The sequence below is a fragment of the Sturnus vulgaris genome, chromosome Z (assembly GCF_052056855.1).
Source record: "Sturnus vulgaris isolate bStuVul1 chromosome Z, bStuVul1.hap1, whole genome shotgun sequence".
Classification (NCBI taxonomy): Eukaryota; Metazoa; Chordata; class Aves; order Passeriformes; family Sturnidae; genus Sturnus; species Sturnus vulgaris.
The window spans coordinates 3,519,248-3,538,875 of NC_142283.1; the positions used below are offsets into that span (position 1 = coordinate 3,519,248).

A 19,628-nucleotide genomic window follows, 5' to 3' on the forward strand; every position below is an offset into this window, starting at 1 on the left:
CACAAGGGAAGGGAACCCAAAGGCAAGGAGAATGGGTTTGCAGCAACTTAAATGGGGGCCCTCCCCCAGGGGAGGGCACAATACAGCAGCCAATCCGAATAAACCGTGGGTGTAACTTAGGGTGGGACTAATTCTACATACAACCAATAGGGGGAAACATAGGCAGGGAGACATATGTAACATCAAATCATAAACCAAGAAGGGGGTGACTGATCTAGAAAATACTGGAAGGATAGGAGGGGCTAGGAGGGATTGGCATAGGCCTGGGAGGGGATTAGGGAGAAGGACAGGGAACAGTCTGGAAGGTGGGTTGGGACTAGGGTTGACTGATCAGGGAAAGGCAGGAATTAGGGCAACTGAACTATAACAAGGGGGGGTACAAACTGTCGGAGAAGGGAGACACGGACACCAATTCGGTCATCTGCAAAGTCTCGTTTATTGATAAGCAGAGTGGCGATTAAATACAGTGCTTAATTAACTCATGCATATTGCAAAAGCTAAGCTCATCATTGGTTGCCTTGCCATATGCGTCACTATGCTGATCGGCTAACTTTGTGGCTACACTTTTGCAATTTCATGGCTAACAGAGTTCTTCTAGTTCTTCTTTTACAGTCTGTCTTTGTTCATCTTATCACAATTCTACGTGCCTTCCCTTTTACTGTGCCCTTGAGGCTGAGGCCTGCTTTGTTAGCCTGACTAAATTTATTTGACTATGGCCTCTTTCTTCTAGCCATTCCTGCACCAGGCTCTCTCTACTATGGCTTGTCCTGTGGGTGAATGTGGTACTCCTGTGATGTGTTTAATTCCCCAGAGTCTCATGAACTGGCTTACTTTCTTGCCGACATAGGCTGGTCCATTGTCGGTCTTTATTTCCCTAGGCATTCCCATGACTGCAAAGCAACTTGTTAGGTGCCTTATTACATGGATTGCCTTTTCTCCTGTTTGTGCGGTAGCCCAAATGTACTTGCTGTAGGTGTTTATTGTGACGTGTACGTATTTGAGCCTACCAAATTCTGCTACGTGTGTAACGTCCATCTGCTAAATTTCATTACTTTCTAGACCCCGAGGATTTACCCCACACCCAAGACCCACCCCGCTATTATGATGACTGCAGGTGGGACAGGCTCTCACTATTGCTTTAGCTTCTTGTATGCCTATTTTGAACTCACGCACCAATCCCTTAGCATTCTGGTGAAATCGTGTGTGTGACTCTCTCGCCTCAATCCCCCTATCATCTGCTACATTCATGACCAATCTATCTGCCCTGGCATTGCCCTCACCCAAGCCTACATCCCACTTGTGGCTTCTGATGTGTATGATACAATAAGGCTTAAACCTTGCCCCTACTGCTCGCTTTAGCTGCAGTAAGAGTTCATAGAGTCTTTTGTTCTGCACCTCTTTCACAGAGGCGTCCTCAATTCTCTGTGCTACTCCTGCAACATAAAACGAGTCAGTGACCACATTCAAAGGCCCTTGCAGTTCACTTAATGCCCACACAACAGCAAGCAATTCCAATGTTTGTAAACTGTCCTCTGGAGCAGCGTCCATTATCTGCTTTTTCCATCGAGGGCCTTCTTTCCAGGTGATGGCTGCCCTCCTCGATTTCTTTCCGGCGTCCGTGAATGCTGTGATGGCACCTGCTATCGGTTGTTCCGATCGTGTTGGCTTTGATACCCAGTCCCAATTTCCTAACCACTGAAGGTGACGTGGTGTCAGTGATCCTGTGTTAACTGCTGCTCCAGCTTCCAGCAAAGCCGTTTGTAAGTCCTCAGAGTTGAGGAGGTACCAATCTAAGTCCTCCTTTTTCATGGGTAGGTGGATTGCGGTCGGGCCTGTTCCGGTGATTTCCAGAATCCTTACCCGACCCTTACGAATCAAGGTAGCTACTTGTTCGATTTTTGTACTGATTGTCCTTTTTGCTTGTAAAGGTGGAGTTATCCACTCTAGTACCTGTATCTCCCCCGTTTTCTTTTGTGTCTGCGTAAGTGCTCCAAGTAGATGATTAGGAGTATTCCAAATGGTGAGGTCTATAGGTAATGATACATCCCGGCGGGAGACAAATCCTTCATTGACGCAGCGAATAATGCCATTGAGAGCGTCTTTTTGTTGTGGTGTCATGGTTACAGGTGTGGTTGGATCGGTCCCCTTGAGTAGTGGCCTGAGGGATTCTAGTAAGGAGTTGGGTATTCCAACAATTGGTTTGAGCCACTGTAGATCTCCTAGTAAGTGTTGTGCTTCGTTGAGATTGGTGATTTTTGTTGCAATTTGAAGTTTTTGCGGCCGTACGATTTGATTTGTAATAGTCCATCCCAGGTACTTCCATGGTGTAGATTGCTGTATCTTTTCTGGAGCTATCATGAGAGATGCTTTTGCTAAGGTGTTTTGAATTTCCTGTATTTGAATATCTGTAAATGCTATTTTCTGGGCGAATAGGATGTCATCCATGTAGTGGTAAATAATTGTGTCGGGCCATTTTAGTCTTAGGGGTTGCAAGGCCACATCAACATATAATTGGCACAAAGTAGGCGAGTTTTTCATACCTTGTGGGAGAACAGTCCATTCATATCTTTTGTCAGGTTCCCCCCTGTTAATTGCCGGTAGGGTAAATGCAAATCTTTTTGTATCCTGGGGGTGTAAGGCTATAGTAAAAAAGCAGTCCTTTAAATCAATAATTAAAAGAGGCCAATGTTGTGGGAGCATGGCTGGATTGGGAAGTCCCGGTTGTAATGCTCCCATTGCTTCCATTTGATCATTTACTGCTCTTAAATCATGCAGAAGACGATATTTCCCTGATTTCTTTTTAATCACAAAAATTGGCGTGTTCCATGGGCTTGTGGAAAGTTTTAAATGTCCTTGTTGAAATTGTTCTTTCACGAGTTGATGTGCTTGTATTAGACTTTCCCTTTTTAGAGGCCATTGCTTAACCATTACCGGTTCGTTGGTAGTCCAGGTGATTGGGATTGGGAAAGTCCAAGCAATGGCAATTACCCCAAAGGGTGCTCGTTAGATAGAACGACCCCAAGCTGAGCTAAAATGTCCCTTCCAATTAGACAATGTACCATGGGCGGTAATGCAACTACTGATAACACAGTTACCAAGTCCCGCCCATCTATAGTAACCCTTATTGGGGGCGTTTTCTTTGCGAGGGTGAACCCTCCGACGCCTGTCACGGTATCCGTGGTTTGTAATGATGGCCAATCACAGGGCCATTTTTCTGGAGAAACAATGCTGGTATCTGCTCCAGTGTCTAAAAGTCCCATCATTTTTATTGTACGTCATGCATAGGTGAACCTCACCTCCTTTTTGGGTCTAGTATTGAGATCCATTGTGAGCAGAGCAACACCAGAGGACCCAAAACCTTGGTCCTTGCGCGGGGTTTGTGTTTGTGGTTGAACACCCCGGCTTAACTGTGGAAGTGGAATAAATTGAGCAATACGTTGATTTGCCTCAATCGTTAGAGGAGGAAAAGGAGTATAGACTATTATTTGTATTTCCCCAGTGTAGTCTGCATCGATGACACCTGGTAGCACAAACAGTCCTAAAATGGAACTCGATGAACGTCCTACTATTAGTCCTCCAAAAGCTTGTCCTTTAATAGTTACCGGGCTTTGTACTCCAGTTGGGACTTTAGCGGGGCGTGTTGTTATCAATGATGTTTTTACTGCGGCTGCCAAGTCGAGTCCCAGGCTCCCTGTTGTGGCTGGTTGCAGACAGGAGATGGCGCTGATGCTACGGCGGCTACTTGTGTCTGGGCGCGGCTGCCGGGCGCGCTCCGCCTGGAGTTTCCCGATTTGCGGCGACAAGCTGACGTGTTGTGGGTGTTGTTCTGGCAGTTCTGGCACCACACTCCTGGGGCTCGGCAGTCTCGTCGAAAGTGGCCTCCGTTTCCGCATCTAAAGCATCGCGTCGAAGGAGGTCGATGGTTGTTTGCTGCGGCCGGTGCTGCTGTGGAAGCACGGAGCGGGGCAAGAGCAGCTAGCACCTGCGACTGTGTGGATTCAGCTTGTTTTTGCAGCCCTAAGCCTATTTCTTTTAGTGCATTAACTAAGAAAACCTGCGACCCTGATGGCTGCAACGCCATTCTTTCTAATGCCTCTTCTATCGTCCAATTAGCTCCTAGAGTTGACAATACCCTCTTTGTTGCCTCATTGCTATTTTGTAACGCACATTGCTTTAACATCGCCCCTCTCATATACTCTGGAACTCCTGCCTTGTCGATAGCAGCGGTAGCCTTATCTACAAAGTCCCCAAAGGATTCCTCCCTTCCTTGTTTTATTCCCATATACATGGGTATACCTGAGCTATCTTTCACCTGATCAATAGCAGTTCTTACGATACGCATGGCTTCTCTAACCCTGTCGGCCCCCGGGAGTAACTGAGTTTCCGACCTGCGGAATGCGCCCACTCCCATTAACTCATCTGCTGTGATCCCGGCTAAGGGATCACCCTGACCCCTTTGTACCGCAACTGCCTCGGCAACAAGAGCTTGCCAGTGAGCATTAAATAGCATTTGCTGATGTGGTGTGAAAATCAATTTTGCTATGCTTTTTAGATCATTTGGCAGTAATAAATATGTGTCAAATAGATAGTCTAGCATTTGCTTGGCTGGCTCGCTCCGAAACCCGAACTGACTCACTGTCTGTCGTAACTGTGCTAGCAACTTCCAATCAAGTGGTTCATACTCTCCCACTTGTACAGCTTGTCCTTGTTGGTTTACTCCCTGTGTGTATGTTACAGGAAAGGTCCAGACTTTGACTGCGCTCACAGCGGCGTCATCCCCAGTCTCCAGGCCATGTCTAGCTAGCATATTCCACGCCTCCCTCCTCTGCCTTGCCACTTCCCCCCGCAGGTCGCTTTCCGCCCTAGGGACAGGATTTGGCTCACTGGCAGGTTTAGGGATGCTAGGTTCAGGCCGGCAAGGGGATTCTACGCCGCAAGGTTGGGATATTTTGCCCTCTGCAATTGCCTCCGCTGCTTTGGCAGCGTTATTCCCCAGTTCTTCTGAGGGGGGTGCAGAGGGCCAAGTGCAACTAGCCCCATCGGCCATTCCTGCCGTGTCTCTAAGAATAGGTATCTCAACCCTTCTTGTGCTTGGTGCAAGGGGCTCATTATCGCCATACTGAGCATTTCTTTTATATGCCTCTACTGCCTGCTGTGCCGCCCTTTTCTCTGCCTGTTGCTTCAGGAGTGCGTTATGAACTACCTGCCAAATTTTTCCCAACTTCTTTGCCGCCTTATCATCTTCTAATACTGCCTCCCACAGTACATCCCCTAACTTACGCCACTCATTTAACTCATGCACACTATGAGGGTTAGTGAATAAGCCTTTAGCATAACCCCAGGCTAACAACCCCGGTATGTCCTTCCTGGGATTAAGCTCTTTTAGCCCTATCTTATCTATATGTGCTATAAATAAATCATATGCTGCTTGCCTGTCCATTTTTTACCGTCGGCGCCGTTGCAACTCTCCGGCTTCGGCAGCACGTATGGCCCAGGACCACCTCTGTAGCTCCTGAGGGTGTCTTTCCTACGTCGTTTGACACCGACCCGGTTGCAGCAGGCCCCAAGCTCAACTTCACCGACCGTGGCGCGTTCTCCCCCGTTTTCTTTTTCAGCGACGGAGGGACAGCGTCGGGGTCACCATTTGTCGGAGAAGGGAGACACGGACACCAATTCGGTCATCTGCAAAGTCTCGTTTATTGATAAGCAGAGTGGCGATTAAATACAGTGCTTAATTAACTCATGCATATTGCAAAAGCTAAGCTCATCATTGGTTGCCTTGCCATATGCGTCACTATGCTGATCGGCTAACTTTGTGGCTACACTTTTGCAATTTCATGGCTAACAGAGTTCTTCTAGTTCTTCTTTTACAGTCTGTCTTTGTTCATCTTATCACAATTCTACGTGCCTTCCCTTTTACTGTGCCCTTGAGGCTGAGGCCTGCTTTGTTAGCCTGACTAAATTTATTTGACTATGGCCTCTTTCTTCTAGCCATTCCTGCACCAGGCTCTCTCTACTATGGCTTGTCCTGTGGGTGAATGTGGTACTCCTGTGATGTGTTTAATTCCCCAGAGTCTCATGAACTGGCTTACTTTCTTGCCGACAACAAACAATGGAACAAACCATCTAACAACAATAAAATAATGCACCACAGCATTCCAGATTGAAATGACAACACTGCATACTCCTTGCTGAGGCAAATGATAACACAAGCTGCAAAGTGGTGAAGAATCAGGTTTGGTCAGTCATTTATTGCTGAAAACAGATTGGAAATAAGACTCTGAGCATGACCATTGATAAGATTATAAGTGGGACATGACCTAATTCAACTTCACAAGTAAACATTAACAGAGGATTGATTAAATTGCAGCCAATTGAATCATTGTTCTCACTCCATAAAACAACACAATCCAATCTTATGCGCTGAAACTTCCCATCACAGTGACACATATTTACTATCACCAAGGATATGACACTGGAAAAATTTACTGTGAAAAGCACATTTCCCAATGATTTTCAAGCTTAGAGCAAGCTGTCAATTTGAATCACTGCATCCCTGTAGCTCGGCTAACACAGAACCAGCATTCTCACAAGGCACAGTAACAAAGTTAGTTACAGGGATGGTCTTTGCTGAGTACATGGTGAGCACCCAGTTTTATAATCTCTCTGCTTGCTGTTTTCATTAAAATTAGTTTTTTTCCAGCCTGGTGATTAAATAAGCATGCAGCTAACTCCCCTTCTGAGTTAATATTTTGCTGCTGAGTGGTAGAAGCTGGAAAAGTGATCAGGTTTTGTTCATTTAGCAGAGTATCTCAGTGGACTTGTTTTACAACAGTGTAACTGCTTCCTTAAAAACCTCCAGCAGCAGACCCACAGCAAAAAGCCTTCAAAAGCAAAACTGTCCTTCTGTTCTGATAATACGTATTTGCATGTATAAAACATAGTTAGAATTCTTAGCATCAAGTCACATGTGTGCTGACCATTACTCAACTCCAGCATGGTGTAAGAATGCATCAATGTTGAAGCAACTTGGTGGAGACTCAGAATTCCCTTTGCAACTAGTCACAGAGTTTTTTTAATTTCAAGCCACACATAAATTAGCAGAAAGGGAAAATCTCAACCACTTCCAAAACACTTCCAAAACCTAATGATACTTTTGAAGGACTCTGAAATTAAAGGCTGTAGAATTTTGATATACAGCAAAGATCAGAGGCCGCATCACTTTTCTTTAGGTAGGAGCAAGTCCTTTTTCATGTTGGAGAATACACATGAAGATTTGTGTGAGCATTTTAGAAATTCTCAACCAAACTTCTGAGATAAAGAATAGCATTGATAGCATGACTGCAGCAATTTATGCAGTTCCTAAGATATTGGATTTTAAAATTGACCAGTTGACCTCAGATGTATTAGTCCAAAGGCAAAGAGAATAAATACTTCCAAACTACTACCAGTCTCTACTGTGTCCTTCAAGAAGTAAATTCTATTTTGTTTAGCTGCATCTCACCATGGTCAAAGCTGTGCATGCAAAGTGGCTCTCAATGCTATACAATATTATTAGGCCTGGTGGAAAAGGTAATATTCCTAGAACAGCAGGGCCTCTCCAGAAGGAGACAGATAACCAGGAATAGAGAAAGCATGACTTTCTCTTATCACAATTTTGTGTCAAAACCTTAGTTATGAGGAGCCAAAAAAGGACTGTGTATTAAAGCACATGATTTGCAGTTAGGGACGTGTCTGTTCATCTTTTAGGACTGAATTGTTCCCCAGGAGCCTATAAAAGTGACTATGTAAAGAAAACTTTTCCAAAGATTCCTAAAAAATTCAGGAGTACTCTGCTGCAAAATTTCAGGCACTTTAGGGCATTTTCACATGAAGCTTCAAGCATTTCTATGGGCATGCTTGAGACACAGTATTCTTAATATATGCAGCATCTCTGCTGACAAGAAGTCATTATTTCAGGCAGGGGTATAGGAAGGACATCCTCTAAGATGCAGAGGGTTAAATACAAAGAATGACACATTTCAGGCAATTTGAGAAATTTTTCACCTTTTATTAATTTTTCAAACACAGATAATCAAATATTACTGAAAAGCATGCAAGCAGCTACAGTCGGGTGTTTCAATTCCCTAAACTAAGGGTGCCTTCAGAAGTGACACACTGACAACACTAAAGGGCCTCTGGAAGAAATGCCAATAAACAAGTCTTATAATGAAAATTGGGACTACCTATTCTCCTATGGAAGAGTGAGTTAAATCTATCTGTTCTACTTTCATATACTATGAACTACATCCTTACAAAACCATTAAAGCCACAGCTCACAGAATAACTACATGTAGTCCCTAATAGGCTAGACTTCTGTCCTTGAAGTGTAAAAAAGCAATCTCCAACAGCTTCATTATTTATAAGGTTTCCCTAATTCATCCTTCCCAACACTTCACTCTCTTCCGTGAGGATGTGCAGGTGGAGCCAGTTTCTGCCTCACAGGCTCAGGCAACAGCACTGTGGTAACTGGAAGGTGAAGGGCAAGGAGAGATGCGTGTGCACTGATTGCTGGGCCCTGAGCAAAGCACTCCCGCCAAGGGCCCTGTCAATTGGCAGAACAAGGGCCAAAGCCCTACTGGAATCAGCATTTCTTAGACTTGTTGGCGTTTCCTGAGGAATGGTTTGTGCCCCTCATCTTTTTCAACAGCTACAATAGGCTGTGTCTGCAGGAAAGAGGAACCTAAGCAAGTATCTAGAGTTTCCTGAAAAGAACAAAGCTCTTGGACAGCCAGCAGCATTCCCACAAAACTAGCAGAGTGGAAGTCCCAGCAAACTGAAGACACCTTGACGAATGGGTTAGTGGCATTATGGGCCACGTTTGCCTGTGATGGCTATGTTTCTTTTTCCCAATGTGAAAACCAAAGTTGAGATACTATTAGTAAGGAGGTAATATAAAAGTGGATTTTTATTTGAAAGTTTTCATGAGCAGTTACATAAAGATGCCCACTAAAGCCCACTCCCTCCAGGGATGAGTACATATTATAGGTTATAGGAAATTAGCATAATTGATAAAAAGCACCTGTTAGGAGGACAAGTGGTTATGCAATTCCCCCCCAGGTCAAGTTCCTTCTCTGGAGTCCCCCCTTTCAGCACTGGCTTTGTCGAGGAAAAGGTTCCTCAAAGAATTTTCTCAACCTTGGTCCCCAGGAAGGACCAAGATAGCACTGGGGCCTTGTACCCCCTGGATTTTAGAGCTCTGTAATTTTTTATCTTCCTGCTTAGGGAAATGCCTTGGGAAAGTACTGGGAAAACTAGTCACTAATACAATAGGCCCCAGAGCTACAAATACATGTGTGAAGAATACAGAGAGCATATAAAAGAAAAAAAGGAAAAACCTAAATGGCATCAGCATGGTCCTGGCCATGAACACATAGGTTCAGATGGTCTTCTCAGCCCTATTTCTGCATATTTCAGAGGAATCCTGCTTGAGTCTGTGGGGAGATGGGTTTGGGAAGTAAAAGTGCATTTCTTCTTTTCTCCTTGGAGCAGCTCCTGTTCCTAACATCAGTTGAGCCTCTGTGTAGCCTGATGCCTCTGATTGTTGCAGCAAAATAATTTATGGCAGACAGAAGATACTGACACTTCCAGGGACATGGCTTTCTCCAGTGCCAGCTATGAGTGGGAGCCAGAATAAAAACTCTATTAACCACAACTCCATTGGAAGATTCCCTTCCTTTTCACTGTGTGAATAAGCTCTACATTCACTTCCATATTGTCAGTTGTTTGTTAAATATGAGAAGTTCTCTTTCATGATTTTTTTAATGTGGTTTGGAATTGGGTAAGGGTCTCCTTCATTCACAAACTCCAGTCCAAATTGCCTTTGGAATATGGGCCACTAGACAGTTTTTGCCCAGCCATGGTACTTCTAGATAAGATGGCAAGGGCAATGGTATTTGCTGCCAAAATCCAATAAAGTATGGGAAAGCCAAAACATCCTGTGGTGATGAAGGCCTCCAGCTGTTACTAGAAATCAACAGAGTTCCTGCCAAATGATTACTTATTACTAAGTGCAATCTGTTTGCCTGGATGAGAGTCTTGCTCATCTGAAAAAGCAGTGTCTTCGTTTTGATTTGCTAATCTAAATAAACTCATTTTTCTGTTGTGAGATGGAACCAGGAGCAAAAGAGCAAGGCAGGCCTAAAACTTAAGAGAGCATAAAAAAGAAATTTATTAACTACACAAACAAAGAGAAGGAAAAAAACCCCAAATTTCTTCAGACTACTCATTCCTTCCCTTTCCCAACCTTCATAACAATAAAACAAACATATAGCAAATATTTTGGTCAGTCCCTAATTTAGTCTTTTTCAATTCACTTCCGGAGAGAGAAGCCTCTTTTTGATGAAAGCTGTAGGGATTTTTCCACAAGAAGGAAGAAAACAGTCCTCTCGTGGTTTCATTTTCACGATTTGCATCCACCCTGACCTGCAATCGTGACGCTCCTCCCAACTCCACAGCCTTCCCAAAGCTGTAGATGTGGGCCATGTTTATTTCATGGGGTATTACTTTTAAGAATGAAATGTTCCACAGCAAAGGTTCTCTTCATTTCTTTTCTTTCTGTTCATGCTTCATCCTCAGAAAACCGAGATCCCCTTCTTTCCTCAGGGCAAAAGATTCTTAACACAGGTACTTTTTGGTCAAATCATCTATCAAATGGAACATCTCCATCCCCCCATGTCTTTCTCCATGGTTTATAGGAATATTCAGTACATCAGTTCATCCCTACAATTTACAAAAAGATTTTCAGCCATTTCTGCATCTTCTCATTCTTCTTCCATCTAAAAAAACTTAGCTCTTATGTTACTGACTTCAGAAATCTTCTTATTCCCTTTCATATTCAAAGGAAGGCCGGAGGTTTTGCAAATCTTATCTGAGCAGTAAAGAGTTAAAGTTGAACACAACTCCAAGAGTTGGGCCAGGCCCAGGCCGTGCTGGGTGAGGGTGGCTGAGGTGTCACTCAGCCTTTCTGGGGCTGGGCTGCAGCCCCACCCTGCCCATGGCCACCCGGGCAGGCCCGGCCCGGCCGGCAGCAGCAAGAGTCGCCTCCCCCCCATGCCAGAGCCACAGGCCCGTGGAGGAGGAAGCTGTGAAGGTCTCATCACACAACTTTTTCTCCTCCTGGCCATCGGGTCCCCCTCATTGGCAAACGAGGCCCAAGTGGCCCCCAGAGCCTCCCCCCCCGCATGGGGCAGGGGGAAGCTCGGGTTGGTGTCACCTGCTCAGCTACAGGAAAGACAAAGAGACTCAGTTCTGGATTACCTCCTTCAAAATGTGTGTTCACAGAGAGAACTAACTTTCTCTCATTGGCTGTTGCAGGTGTCCCAAGCCCCACAGAGGAAATTGCCTTAGATAGAACTTCTCTCTGAGTTTCTTCTTCCTAAGTCAACCCATCACACAGCCCACTGTTAAATGATCTCTTTACTTATCCATTAACTCACCTGCCCATGCAGTAAAGTGATTTTTTCCCCTTGTTTTTAAACTCAGCTAAAAGCCTTCAATAATTTGAAGCACACCAAGTAAAGCGAAGCAAAATTATTACACTGGAATTTATGTCACTTATTCTTCCAAAAGGGAAGTATTACCTTTCCCAGTGGCTACACAGATTCAAGGACACAGCTGACCCCATCCAGTGGTACAGGAGTATGACAGGGAAGCCAGAAAAGGAGTTGAAATGAAGAATCATCTTTCCAAAGAGATGACTGTGAGAACAAGAAAATTAATACTTTAATAATACCATACAGAATATAAAGTAGCTAATAATGTTGACCCATCTGGAGTCAGCCTAAAGAAAGAGGCACTTCAGGGAACACACACTGCTTGCCCAGCAGCAGCAACACCCTGCCCATTTTGGAAGAAGAACCCAAATGGAGCAGTTTCACATGAGGTCAGCTGCTGGACAAACTGCACCTCAGGGGTCCTGCTGTCCCCTCCAGCTGCAGCCACCCAGGCTGGGTGTGCTCAGCCAGCCTCTGCCCACTCTGAGAGCCAGAGCTGAGGTTTAGAATAAAGACTGGCACTTGCTCAAGGCCTCAAGAGCAGAGAGGCTCAGCTGTGACACAGCACCAGGAGCCCTGCACGTCCCTCATTTTCAGGAAGGGTTTGTGCCTCCCCATGCTCCCCATGGCCAACACAGCCTCACATGTCACCCTGCACTGTCACTGCTCTTTAAACCTGAATCCCCAAAATTTAATTCCCCCTCCTCAGCTGGCTGTAGAGTGTCCAAAGAGAATAAGAGTTCATTAAAAAAAGCTGTTGTAGTAACATGAAGGTCTAAGAAGATTATCCTAACACTTTGACTAAGCAAATTATTTTAATTTTCATGCTGAAATGCTTCTAATCCAATTGACTATTAATCCACAAATGCCTGAATGAATGGTAGTGACATGTAATTTATTTGTAATGACTTAAACTATATTTCTATTTCAGTGAACATTTGACCTTGTTTCCTCACTTACACACCAATTCTTTGTCTGGGTTTGAAAGACAGGTATTTTAGCTAAGGAAAGGCGACAACCCCTTTCCTGAGATGCAGAGTGCAACCCCCTCCCTTCTAAGTATTATAGTTTCAAATCAGAGGCCTTCAGGCAGGAGATATGGGGATAGGAATAACAGTTCTTTACTGGTATCTAACAAGGCAGAAAACAACAACAGCTATAAAAATTGACAACAGAACAGAGCAGTCTAGCTCAGCTCCAGTCCCTTTTGGCCGCAGGCCGTCTCCCTGCGCTCAGTTCCCGGTGCTGGGGGCAGGGCAGGTCCCGCGCAGTTGAAGAGGGGCTGCAGTGATGGCGGCGGCCCAGGGCTGAGAGGGATGGGGGAGAGACTCCCCCCTCACGGTGTCGGTCGTGGTGCTCGGCAGAGTGCCTGGAGGTAGTAGGGTGAGGTGGGAGAGGAGTAGAGCGGTGTTCGAGGGCAGGGAACGTGGCTCTCGGCGCTGGGATGGAGGGGAAGATGCCAGATCGGAGCACAGGGCGTCCTCCTCTCACTCCACGAGCCAAGCGAGAGAGCCAGAGCCCGCCCCAGACCCCTGTCCCACCTTTCCTTTTCTGGTGTCCCCCTATCCCCCACCCCTCTGCAAGAGAAAACTATTGCTACTAAGGTGTAGCTGCAAATGCTTACCGTAACAATGGGAAAAATTCCACAGAAAGAAAAGGGAACAATTCAACCCCCAACAATTCCCCCTTCTCCCATTTGACCTTGTCTGCTTTCAAGTTGGGAATTCTTTGCAACCCCAACCAAAATAATGAAACCACTCAATCTAACATCTTTTTCCTCCCTTCAGCTATGCTGAACACAGAGTGATTTTGCTTTCACTGGACAAAGAGGAAGAGTTTCCCACGGGATTCCTCAATTCGGACCCATTTCTGAAAGATCCTGCGCTTGTCTTGATGGTTTGCGAAGGCAGAAGGATGGCTGCAGGCAGGGAAAGACAGAGAGAAAGGGTTTGCAGCTGGCGCCGCGGTGCCCTGCGGTGCCCGGCCGGCCCCGGGAGCCGCCCGGCCCGCGCTGGGCCCGCAGCCCCGGCTCTGCCGCGCTCGGCCCCGCCAAGTCCGGCCCGCGCGGGGCCGCGAGCGGGGCCGAGCGCAGCGCCCCCCTCAGGCCGCGCGCCGCCGGCGCAGCCGCGGCCGTTGTGGCGACACTCGGCGATCGGCGCCATGGCGGAGCGGCCGCTGCCCGCCGGCCTCAACGCCAGCACCTTCCCCGCCAAGCTCTGGCGCCTGGTGGACAGCCCCCGCGTCCGCTCCGTGCGCTGGGACAGCCGGGGCCAGGGGCTGCTCATCGACCGCTCCCTCTTCGAGCGGGAGCTGCTCAGCCCGGGCAGTGCCCACGCTCCGGCCCCGCACACCTTCAGGGCCACGCAGTTCCGCAGCTTCGTGCGCCAGCTCTACCGCTACGGCTTCCGCAAGGTGCCGGGCTGGCTTGGTTCAGCTGTGCCGGGCGATGCCGGGGCCTGGCTCCACTACACGAATCCCAGTTTTCGCCGCGACCGCCCCGACCTCCTGCTCCGCATCCAGCGCCGCCGGAGCGCGGCCAACAGGCAGCGGCTGGCGGCGGGGCGGGAGGGGCGCAGGCTCCCACCCCGCGGCTCCCAGCAGCTCCCCAGGGCACGGCCACTGCCGGACGGGCCGGACGGGCCGGACGGGCGCAGTCGCTTCAAGCCGCTGCCCAGGGCGCGGCCGCCCAGCGGCTTCCACCTGCTGCACAGGGAGCGGCCGCTGCCGGCCCGGCGGGAGGGGCCGAGCCGCTTCCAGGAGCTCCACGGGGAGCGGCCGCTGCCCGCCGAGCGGGAGCTGCTCCGGGTGCCGCCCTGCCACTTCCTCGGGCTCCACGGGGAGCGGCCGCTGCAGCTCGGGCGGGAGGGGCCCCCCAGCCGCTTCCAGCAGCTCCACAGGGAGCAGCAGCCCCCAGCCTCCCACCTGCCAGGTAGAAAAAGAATTCCAGCCTTGCTTTTCCAAAAGGTCATGAGAAGTGACCTCTTAAAGTATTTTTCCGCACTGCTCTGTCATTGTGAGACAGAAATTGTCAAGCCATTAGGAAGGGGGACCTAGAAGGCCAAAAGATCCTTTGCCTGGTTTTCCCTTGTGCTTCCTGGGATGTTTGATCCCAGGCAGCAATAGAGGTCTGTTTCGCAAAGCCACATTGTGGAGCCTGACTAATGTGTTTGGATTCCTGCAGCCACACCAGGCACTTCAGCCCCCAGTGCTCCACCTGGTAGTGCTGGTTGTGCAGCATCGACGGCCTCCAGCTCAGCACGGAATGCACCTGTGGAAGATGAATCCCCAGCAGCAGATCTAGGCCTTGAAATAGAAAAAATGATTCGGGAGATCAGGAGATCCCTGCCTCAAAGGTCACCCTCTGCTCAGGTAACCCCATTGGATGGGAATAAAAGAGGCTGAACTGAGAGCTTTGGAACCTTGTTACGTGGCTGAGAAGCAAAGGCTTCTTGAAGTTAATTTGTTTCATTATTCTATAGTTATCTAATTATTCTTGGGAAAGTAGGATTTCTAAAAGAAGGAGGATGAAAAAGTCTCCCCACCTTAGTGACGATGAGAGGTGTGAGCCTGTGTTGGCCACGCTTGGTTGCTCCTTTTCCTGGGAAGAATGCCTCGTGCAGGGACATTTGTGGTGATGCTTTGTAGGTTCTATCAGGCTATGTTTGAGAAAGAAGAGTGTTTGGAAAATGCCACTGAAGGCAAAGTGTCCTGACAGGGAGGGGCATGTGAGAGGTGCCTCAGTTCCAGCAGCAGATGTGGGCTCTGCCTCTTTTGTGTTGGAAGGCCAAGGCAAAGCAAGGGCTGGGCTGCAGCTGCTGCTGCTGTGTGAGCCCTGCCATGCATGTAGGTGCTCCTAGAGCTGTGTTTGGGGATGGGCTGGAGCTGCAGCTTTCTGTCCTTTTGTTTGACAGATTCAGTCTTTGGATTAGGAATCCCATTTCTCTTAACTCTTCCCAGACTTGCCTGGAGTGTTGCCAAGGCCTTTCTGCAGTTATTATATGTGTTGGCCAAAGAATGCCTCTCTTTCTATTGATGTTCTGACCCCACTGGCTGCAGTACATGTATGATTGAGGAAGGGCAGACTCAGAGGGGGGAGTGGGATATCTTGGATTTACTAATATTTTATTGTCAAGTGGGATGTCTTTTGTCTTCTGTAAACTCACACATAGCAGTTTTCAAAAGCATTTTATTCCATACTAACAGGAAACATTACAGGCTCTCAATCCTCTTTAGAATCTTTAGGATTTTGATGGATGAGCTATTTCAAAAGAGATGGGTTGGTTTGTTTTTTTACCCTCCACATTTACAGATTTTAGCCACTGGAAAATTTGATCCTGGAAATACCCTGGTCCATAAATGTCATCCATATGGGGCAGCAGCAAAGGGCTCCAAAAAGCACCACCTGGTGATGGATTGTCTGAGTGGTTGGGTTGGGGCGGTGACACTCGCAGCCAGAAATGAGATGTGTGCTTTTGGTGTGTGTTTGCAGCACACAGCCCTGGGCAGTGCTGGGAGCGAGCTCTGCCCTTGCTGCCAGCCGTGTTGTCAACAAGGAGGGCCCCTGGCTTCCTGCTGGCTGATTTCTTACAGCTCGTGGGATGAGCCAGGGTCAGGATGTGAGGGCGCGTCTCCTCGCTTGTTGTCTTCTCATTTTCTGTGTTCATGTTTTGCCTCAAAGATCATTTTGTAAGAGCTTCAGTTTCACCTTGGCCACCCAAATCCTGAGTTTAAAATGCTTGTCATGGGAAACGTGTGGGCAGTGTTGCCCCTTTTGCTCCATGTCCTCTGGGAGTGGAGAAGGAGAGTTCCTGTATCCCTGATGTGATTCCAAGAAAACAGTGAGTGATCTTTGGGTTTCTTTCTTTCTGTTTCTCTTTCAAGGGGAATGTTAATGTTGCCCCTGAGTCCTCAGGGAAGGAAGCTCTGAACAGGGCTGCAGCAGAGGAAGCTTCATCTGGCACCGAGAGCTGCAGGAACAGTTCCCCAGAGCCTGAGGAGCCTGGTAAGGAGAGAGCCCACATTGGTTTAGAGAGGTGTGAGATGGCTGCTCTGAGCCTGCCTCTCACAGGAAGGGAGATGAGTAGAGTTGAGCTCTTGTCTGCAGGGTTGGTGCTTCCCAGTGCCTTTAGTTCAAATCCTGCACAGACACAACCTCCCTGAGCCCTGCCCTCCAGAGGCTCTCACATGGAGTCCTCTGCTGTGGCAAGAGAGCAGGGAATAAACTGACCTCGTGGGAGTTGTGTTACCAAGTCGGGTGTCCCAATTTGGTTTCATAACTCAGCTCACAGCACCCTTCAGCTTCAGCCATTTCAGTGGGGACTGAGGTCTCTCTGTCAGCACAGAGAAAGAACAAGGCTGGGCTTCTTTGTGGGAGCTGGGACTGTCTATGTTTCAAGCTCTCATGGGTGCTATTTGCACTGTGAGTGCTGAGACTTTATCGAGGTACTGCAGTGCTTTACACAGTTTTGAAAATGTGGAAGGATCCCTTTTCTCAAAAGTGCAGGCTTCAAATTCCAAGTGAGAGTCTGCCTTTCAGACCATCTTGAACAGTCCCTGATAGAAGGGCAATTGGTGCCCAAGGGAAACACGCACAAGGGCCAATATTGACTCAGTGTTCCCTTTGCTTCCCAGATCCATTCTGATGGACCTCTCCAAGAGGGCTGCCCTGTGTGGCAGGGAGAGATAGAGGGAGGGCTTGTGACCATCAGGCAGGTAAAATCCCTCTGCTAAAGTCGTATTTATAGATATGTACAGTTAGATTTATATATCTATATAGTTAAGTTTATAAATAGGCATAGTTGTATTTCTATCTGTGAGTTTAGTTACATAGATTGATACCTGTATACATCCAGGCCTTTTTTAACCTCTTTTCTCCCTCGGATGCCTTTTTCACTGCTTGTTTTCCCCCTGTGCCCCCTCTGTCCCCTCTCCCTGTGCTGTGTCCGAGCTGGCGGCCGGAGCAGAGCAGCAGTTCCAGCCCCGGGTGTCCCTGGAGCGCTGGGAGCTGCCGGTGGCCCCAGGCACTGTCCCCTGAGGAGCTGCTGAGGGACGGTGAGACTGAGGGGGCTGAGGAGGTGGTGACACTGAAGGGACGGTGACCTTGAGGTGCTGGTGGGGCTGGGGGTGTGGGGCAGCACAGGGCGATGGTGGCACTGAGGGGACAGGGAAGTGGCACAGGCTGAGGGGGGTGGCGGGGTCTAAGGGGATGGGATGGGTCAGAAGGGACTGAGGGGGGTGAGAGGACTGCGGGACTCTGAAGAAACTGAAGGGGACTCGGGGTTTGCCGAGAGCATGGCGGGGCTGAGGGGATGGAGGGAGCCAGCAGGGAGCACAGAGGGGTGCGGGACTGCAGCTCTGCCAGGCCTTGGAACCAATTCCTGAGCGTCCATTTTTGGCACAGCTGCAGAGAAGACCTTGAAGACAGCAGGAGGACTGACAGGAGCCAGCAGGGAGGAGCTGAAGGCCAGAGCAAGAGCAGTGAGCAGGGAGCCTGGGTGAGGCCACAGGGCCGGTGAGGCCGGCTGGGGGTGAGGGTGCCGTGGGCTGTGGCCGTGGGCACTGCCCGGCGGGGCAGGAGCGGGCCCTGCCCGTGCTGGGGCTGCTCAGCGCAGCTGCCCCGGCCGGCACAGGGGCTGTCCTTGGGCAAGGCAGCTGTGCCGGCAGGGCCCGGGAGCTGTGCCGGCTGTGCCGGGCTGCCGGGGGCTGCGGGACGGTCCCGCCGCGGCTGCGCTCACCACACCCTGGCCCGCTCGGCCGCTTTTCCTTTGCAGCCCTCCTGGGGAGGCGCTGAGATTTTCTCTTCCCTGATGGAAGTGCAGGTGCTGCCGAGGGAAAGGCCCTGATCCTGACTCCGTGTTCCCTTTGCTTCCCAGATGTCCCGTCTGCTGTCGCTGTCCAGGAGAGCTGCTCTGCGTGGGAGGAAGAGACCGAGGGAGAGGCTTTGAAGATGGGGCTGCTGGAATCCCTCTGCTCAGCGTTCCCTTTCAAGATAAATGGACTTGCACATGGAGAGGGATAATTCTATGGATATCTACATATGTGGGCTTTGTTTTGTATATCAATATTTTTATATGTCTGTTGTTATATTTATGGATTACAAACATATATGTTTGTAATTACATATATGTATATATGTATCTAAGTATACATGTATGTTGTTCTGTTTTTAGTTCTAGTTCCTATGTATACAGTTGTGTTGCTATCTATTTCTTCTATTGATGCAATTATAGATAAATGGCTCTTTAAATACGTATATTCATATTTACATAGGTATATATGTTCTCTTATATATTAATCTATTTCTAGATGTCATTCTATTGACATATGTATCCAATTGTATAGCTGTGTATTTGTATTGATGAAGTTATATGGATATTTAGCTTGGCACAGTGATAGTTTTATATTTATAGATAGGTTTGTTTTATAGATCTGTTTATATTGTATATAATATGTAATATTTAATCTATATTTACATCTGTATCTCGTTATAGTTTTTTATGTATTTATATATGTGTATATATGTATTTTTTTACTTCTATTTAAACGTGTATGGAGTTGTGTAGCTGTATACTTCTGTCTATTTAGAGAGAGAATACGTATTTTTGTATTTGTATATGGGCTGTACGCTTGTAGTAATATGTAATAAATTAATTTGTTAAACACCTAAATGATCTTTATGTAAACCGAGTTGTTGTAGAGGTTGGCAATAAATCAAGTTTTTGTTAACAGAAGGTGGTATTTGTATATATATATACATATCACTGTTTTATTAATGTAATAAATTCCTTTTTTGAACCTTAACTGAGATTTGTACAGTTCTGTATTGTCAGGGCGGGTGTAGCAATTTGTAATAAATGACATTTTTCAACTGAAATCGAGTCTCGTGTATTTGTCGATCAGCAGTGTGGCTGTAGCAATCTGCAGAAAATTACATTTGTCAGCTGAGATGGGTGTTGTGTGGTTTGTGCTATCCAAAGCAATGAGCAGATGTACAGGTGATGATGCTGGAGGATTTTGGCCATGGAAATCTCCAGCCATGCCCAGCACAGGCCCCACATGCACTCAGGTTGGGCGAGGAAAGCTCAGATTTGGGAT

At 47.7% G+C, this 19,628-nt stretch overlaps 1 protein-coding gene and 1 long non-coding RNA gene across 2 annotated transcripts; both read left to right on the forward strand.

The window, feature by feature from the left end:
• The first annotated feature begins 13,694 nt into the window (after positions 1–13,694).
• LOC148219570 (uncharacterized) lies at positions 13,695–16,694 on the forward strand. The gene is made up of 3 exons (XM_088156337.1): positions 13,695–14,463; positions 14,716–14,903; positions 16,416–16,694. Exons 1-3 carry the CDS (start codon positions 13,695–13,697, stop codon positions 16,692–16,694), a joined length of 1,236 nt encoding a protein of 411 aa, XP_088012463.1.
• A 471-nt stretch (positions 16,695–17,165) lies between these two features.
• Positions 17,166–19,334, forward strand: LOC148219571 (uncharacterized). Its single transcript, XR_015799637.1, has 3 exons — positions 17,166–17,585; positions 17,935–18,028; positions 18,407–19,334. It is a non-coding gene; the product is annotated as an uncharacterized LOC148219571 (long non-coding RNA).
• The last annotated feature ends 294 nt before the right edge of the window (positions 19,335–19,628 follow it).